Genomic DNA, 6,723 nt, shown 5'->3' on the forward strand with positions numbered 1-6,723 from the left:
TCACTTTCTAAATTCTATTTTTCTTGTACAACCAACCAGGTGATCCCTCGGATGAATTTAATTTACAATATTCTGGAAAAGTATAAGAAGCTACAATTTGTTCTTAGAGATAAACACTTTAATTGATAGACATGACCTACTTTAGATATAAAGTTGTTTTAAAACCTCATAATTTTATTAGAATGGAACAAATTTTATATCTTACACTCAAACTGCTTTTTGAAATTTCTTGCATTCTATTAACTTAGCTCATATATAATTCATTACTATACTAACACCTGGTTACAGCTTCTTTGAGGTGTGGAAGTAGCACAATCATGACTGCTTCAACTGCTTTCCCAACCATCTTCTCAATTCTATCATCCTCACAACCAATTTCTTCCTCGTGGACTGGTTCCTTTAATGTTTCATTTGCTTTTACCAGTGGAGTGAAAGCTAAATTTGCATGTTCTGCTGCTAAGGCTTTTCAAATCAAAGGATATGTCAAAAAGGCCAATACTGTTACTTTTAGCTTTAAGAGTGAGTTAGCAAAAATTGAGGAGGATGCACCTTCAGAATCACAAAAGGATGTTCTCAACTTTACCTATTGGAGGTGGCTCCTTGCGACTCTAATAAATATAAAAGTAACAATAGGGAAACAAAGAAACGTACTGGATTGGAAGCCTAGGAGAGCTGACCTGTTCGCTGATTCATTTAGTCATGAACAAATAATTGATAATATTTACATGCAGAGAAACTCTATCAAAATATATGAGATTGATGCTACTGGAAAAGCATCCCTTGCGACAATAATGAACCTTTTACAGGTCTAAAATTTTTATAGCCTAAGATTTTCATTAATTAATTTTAGCATCTTCGAGTTCTGACTCTATTTTGCCCTTGCAGGAAACATGTATTAACCATTTCAAATTCCTTGGGTTATTTGATGATTCTGTTCATTCATACCCAAAGATACATAGAGGAGACCTCACATTTGTCCTACTTAAAATGCATGTTCATGTGGAACATTATCCTTCATGGCAAGTCCTTTCAATACTGTTTTTTATTCTTATAATTTTGTAATTTATTTTAAAGCTATTTTATTTGACATGTCATCTATCTTGTCAAGCAAAATTTAATTCTAATTTGCCTATTGAAACAAACCAAGGCATTACCATTATGAATGCTCCTTAGACATTGTCATTTTTTTGGGAATGAAATTCACCGTGTCGGCTTTCATGTCTCTAAGAACCTATTCTAAATGTTTCTTTCTAAAGGTTATAGTGTTCTTACAATTGTAATTCATGTAACTAAAAGCCATCATTTATCGTTCTTTAGATCTCAAAATTCTTCACATATATTTTTGAGTTAGTTCATTCAGATGTTTGGGGACCTTCTCCCACCACAACCAAGCAAGGTTATCGTTACTATATTTGATTTATTGATGATTACTCTATGTTCTGCTGGGTTTATCCTTTAATTAAGAAATCTGAAATAATATCTAAATTTGTCGAGTTCAATAAAAGGATTGCTCGTCAATTCAACAAATGCATTAAAATTTTTTCACTCAGATAGAGGTGGAGAATTAATTAATAACCAATTCAAATCTTTGTGTACTCATTGGGGCATTACACATCATTACTTTTGTCCTTATACCCAGCACAAAATGGTGTCGTTGAATGCAAACACCGACATATATTAGAAACTATTCGCAGTCTTCTAATTGAAGCTAGCCTTTCTTCCTCTCTTTGGGTTGATGCTTTACATACTACCGTCTACCTTATAAATAGATTACCCTCACCTGTTCTTGAAAATATCAGTCCCTATACTAAACTTTATCATAAAGCCCCATCTAACTCTCATCTTAAAATCTCTTGATGTCTTTGCTACCCTTGGCTTCATCCCTATACTAACTCCAAATTATCACCTTTCTCTCTTCCTTGTGTCTTTATTTACTATGCTCAAGCTTAAAAAGGTTACAAATGTCTTAATCCTACCATGGTACAAATATACACATCTATACATGTTATCTTCAATGAAGCAATTTTTTATATAATCAATCTCATCAGCCCACCGATCCTGCTTCTACCTCACGGTCATCATAGTGTATGCCACATTTACTCCTTGTTCCTAGAGTAGGACATTCAAATTCCACCTCTAATCCTTCCTCCTCTCAGGACATTTCTGATGCCACTATCTCATCCCAAGCTCAATTCTCTTCAACACCTATCTACATATATAATCCCCCGTCCCCCACTTTCCTCTAAAACACCATTCATTCTCCAACTGTTAAACCAACTACTCACCATATGCAAACGTACTTATTCTAAAACAGGACATCTTAAACCCAAAACCTTCTTTAATCTCCTTCATCAAAACCAGTCTATCGATCCCACTACCTATGCTGATGCTAGTAAATTTGAACATTGGCGGAAGGCCATGTATGAAGAATTCCAAGCTCTCCGATCTCAAGGTACTTGGGAACTTGTTCCACCTCACCCCTCCAAAATATCCTTGGCTGTCACTGGACATTTCGCACTAAATTTTTATCTGATGATACTATCCCGTAACCAGGATTACAACATTGATTATACTAACACCTTTAGCCCTATTGCCCAAATGCCCATTGTTTGTGTTCTCCTTGTTATTGATCTTCATCATAGCTGGCCCATACACAAACTCGATGTCTCTAATGCCTTTCTTCATGGTCACCTTTCTCACTCTGTCTACATGAAATTCAAAATGCAGCCTAAAATAATCACCTCGCTATTGGTTTGCCACTCTATCTAGTTATCTTCAAACTCTCATATTCAAGTTTAGCTCTGTCAATCCTTCCCTTCTCATCTATAGCAAGTCCAATGTTTCTCTTTACTTTTTAGTTTACTTTGATGGAAAACTCCTCGCAGTAAGAGGCTATCAACGATAATCTTCATAATCTCAATACTAAATTCAAAATGCACAACCTTGGATCCATATCTCAATTTCTCGGCATTAAAGTGGTTAATACTTCTTATGGTCTCCGTCTAAATCAAGAAACTTTTGTTAAATCTATTCTTTCCAAAGCCAGAATGATCACCTGTAAACCTTTTTCTATGACATCCTAACTTAAACCACTTTCCACCACAGCTAACTCGTCAGCTTTTTCCAATCCACATTCTTTTATCAAATAACAGGCTCGTTATAATATCTAGCTCTCACCAAGCCTGATATCTCGTTTGATGTTAACAAAATATGCCAACATAAGCAGAACCTCAAATTAGTCGCTTTGAAGCACTCAAATGCCTTCCCATACTGGTTTACCTCTCTTTCATAACTCTCTTCTTCTTAGATCCTATGCAGATTCAGACTGGGCTGATGATTTAACTGATCGAAATTCTATATTTGGCAAATGTAGTTACAACTACATTGGATCCTCACTAATCTCTTAGAGCATTAAGAAAAAAAATGTGGTCACCAGATCCTCCATCGAAGCCGAATATCACGCTGTCGCTGCAACTACTGTTGTCTAAAGTTATCTGGCCTTGTCATTTACTTCAAGACTTCAACTGTTCTCATATGGCCTCCACTCCTCTATACTGTGACAATATGTCTACCATTGCCTTAGCAAACAATCATGTCTTTCACGCTCGAACTATGCACATTAAAGTCAACTAGCATTTTATCAGGAAATGCATCAAAGATAAAGTTATCACAGTTCATCACATATCCACCAGAGACCAAGTCGCCAATATCTTTACCAAGCCTCTCTCCATATCACGATTTAAATAACTTGAAAACAAATTGGTTACATCTTTAGCTTAACCAATTGAGGTGCCCATTAAACCATGTCTCCACATTATCTTTTCATTTTCAAGAAGCATTGTACTTTTTCCTATACGTGCACCTCTTTGATTTGCTATCTATAATTTCTAAGTCTATTTATATCTCTATACTCTTTCCTCTCAATATAAAATACCGTTTATTTTCTTCTCTTGTTCCCTATCTTCTGGGTCAAAAGGATTATGGTTGAGGCAATAGCATCAACTTTAGATTGTATGCTAAGTAGATATTGTGTCATATTTTGATCTTTCATGGAAAATATGGTGAAGTTCATTCTTCAGTTGAATGATATGGGATCAAGTAGTGGACTAAAGATACTGGGCCAAAGTATCCCGGATCTTGGCACAATGATCAAAATAAAGAACATAAGGTAACATGTTGAGGGAGATGACAGAGTAGAGGGCGGTTGAAAGGTGTTGATCAAGAAGAACCCAAGTTTGATATGAGTAGGAACTTGATTCGGTCAAAGACATTGAGAGAGGGAAAATACAACTACCGTCAAGAAATCCATCAAAACCATTTGCATAAAAAATCTTGAAGACTTGAGACCTCCAGACGAGATAGTTGTTGGAGTTGAGATGGATAGAGATAATATTTTTGATGGTACTCGCTATAAATTTTTGTTGGGGTGGGATAGTTGAGGTTGCAAAAGACAAAGTAGAGCAGGAGGGATTTCTTAAGCGGCAGCTATCGAAGTGGATGAGGAATCCATGGTGACAAAAAAGGAGAGACACACAAGTATGTTAACTCTCTGATACCATGAGAACGCAAGCAACAAGAAGACGACGAGAAGAAGAGAAGATGACAGAGAATAAGAGAAGAAAATAAATTGTATTCAATATTGAGAGGAAAGAGTACAAAGATATAAATAGACTTAGAAATTACAGAGAGCAAATCAAAGAGTTGTACTTGTAGGAAAAAGTACAATGCTTCTTGAACATGAAAAGCTGACTTGGAGACTTGGTTTAACAAATTTATGATAAATAAATTAACACATTAAAGTTTCTTCATAAAAAATTTTATCTTTTTTTTTTTTGTTATTATTTTTTTTTATGCAGGGGTGATGTTCTTGAAGTAAATACATGGTTCAGACATCATACAAAATTGAGTATGGCTCGTGATTGGCATATACGCAATCTCAAAACAGGTCAAAGTATGATTCGAGCTACGAGGTTAGCCGTTGATCATGCATGTCAAAACTTTCTCTTCAAGCCAAATGAAATATATCGCTTGTTAAACTGATTATGCTAATTATGATTTCTTCAGTATTTTGGCACTAATGGACAAAACCACACGTAAACTTTCAAAGATACCTGATGAAATAAAAGTAGAATTAGAACCACACTACAAAGAGACTACTTTTATTTTGAATGAGGATAGCAGAAAGTTCCCTAAACTAAATATTGAGACTGCAGATTACATCATAGATGGCTTAAATGTAAGTTCTAGATTGGATAAATATGTTTGGTCTTAATTTCTTATTTATTTATATATTTTCCCTCTTAACATTCTTTCTACTATATTGTTTTATAACTTCAATTTGTTTGACAGCCTCAGTGGGCTGATTTAGATTATAATATGCACGTGAACAATGCCAAGTACATTCGGTGGGTTTTTGAGGTAAAATAAATGATTAGCTTCGTTAACATTTTCCCCTTCTTCTTGCTCTTTTAGGAAAATAATAAATAAAAGGCATGAAGAGAGATAATATTTAAGCAAATAATGAATCTAATTTATCTCTTATTAATGCCTATTCTTTAGTTGTTAGGTTGTTACCATTCCGCTGTTGTCAATCTGTTGTTATGATTGTCTTCTGAATAAGGGCTCATAAATAGAGAGATTTTCACATCATATCTTGTCATTTCAGAAAAGCTGTATCATTCTTTTTTTGTCTTAATTTAGTCTTTTTTGAATTCTTATTAATCATTCATTTTTATTCTAAGTGGCCACATTAGATGTTAATTTTATGCTTAACAAATATTTTTGCACAGCCTATTTAATTTTGTTAACAAGAAAATGGGAAGGCCTTACTCTTTTCTTTCAACTTTGATTTTGCAGGGCATTCCAATGTCTATGTTGGAGACACATGAGATGTCCAGCATGGTCCTTGAGTTTAGAAAGGAGTGTAGGATAGGCGATGTATTGCAATCCCTCACTGCTCTCTCCTCTGTAAGCTCCAATTCCTCATCTGAATCTAACATTATGTGTAGGCATCTGCTCCAACTCAAAAGTGGACCTACTCTTGTGAAAGGACTAACTACTTGGAGACAAAGCGTTGCTCCACTGACTTGAGCAACATCCCTAACTCCAAGATTTAGGCACTTGAAAGATAAATGTATTAATTTTAATAATAAAATAAAGATAGCTAATTTCTTGTCCCTGTTTTAAAGCTCAAACGATGGTCTTTGCCTCGGCCTCTAGTGTGCAATTACAATAAATTGGAGGTTTGGTGTTCTTGTGGTATCTTTGTCTATAGTGCTTCAATTAATATATTACCAGTTTACAATTGTTTCTTATCTTGAGAAATCATAAGCTTTGTATTCCCATGTAAATCTTTCGGTCAAATCTGGCTCTTCTGTTTGAGAAAGAACTTGATTTACATATGATTTAAGTGCATTAAATCATATGATTTTTAGTCAAATCTGGCTCTTCAAATTTGTCTAACTAATTTTCATATAATTTGCAATACTAAAATATTTTTTGAATAATTTGCACTATCTTTTTGAAGGATTTCACAAGGGGAGTTTAAGTCAGTGGAGCAATCATTTTGCAAATACAAATTTGAACCTACTCTTGACTCTATTATCCTTTAAATGATTTATTGTACTTCATTAGATCTCTTTTTGATGTTCACGTGTACTTGCTCTTAGGTCCCTTGGCCTTTAACTTGTTATTTTCATCCATTTTGTACCAATATTTGTGTAA

The 6,723-nt window shown here is 34.6% G+C and overlaps 1 protein-coding gene across 1 annotated transcript; it reads left to right on the forward strand.

Moving 5' to 3' along the window:
• The first annotated feature begins 4,058 nt into the window (after positions 1–4,058).
• LOC110093301 (palmitoyl-acyl carrier protein thioesterase, chloroplastic-like) lies at positions 4,059–6,090 on the forward strand. The gene is made up of 5 exons (XM_028697409.1): positions 4,059–4,168; positions 4,857–4,970; positions 5,065–5,236; positions 5,350–5,418; positions 5,857–6,090. The coding sequence occupies exons 1-5, from the start codon at positions 4,059–4,061 to the stop codon at positions 6,088–6,090; spliced, it is 699 nt and encodes a 232-aa protein (XP_028553242.1).
• Positions 6,091–6,723: the final 633 nt, after the last annotated feature.

The sequence above is a fragment of the Dendrobium catenatum genome, unplaced genomic scaffold (genome assembly GCF_001605985.2).
Source record: "Dendrobium catenatum unplaced genomic scaffold, ASM160598v2 fragScaff_scaffold_923, whole genome shotgun sequence".
NCBI classification, from domain to species: Eukaryota; Viridiplantae; Streptophyta; class Magnoliopsida; order Asparagales; family Orchidaceae; genus Dendrobium; species Dendrobium catenatum.

Coding starts and splice junctions, on each gene's coding strand:
- LOC110093301 (XM_028697409.1), top strand. CDS start 4,059: ATGGTGAAGTTCATTCTTCAGTTGAATGATATGGGATCAAGTAGTGGA. Junction 5,237..5,349: donor ACATCATAGATGGCTTAAAT/GTAAGTTCTAGA, acceptor TTTGTTTGACAG/CCTCAGTGGGCTGATTTAGA. Junction 5,419..5,856: donor ACATTCGGTGGGTTTTTGAG/GTAAAATAAATG, acceptor TTGATTTTGCAG/GGCATTCCAATGTCTATGTT.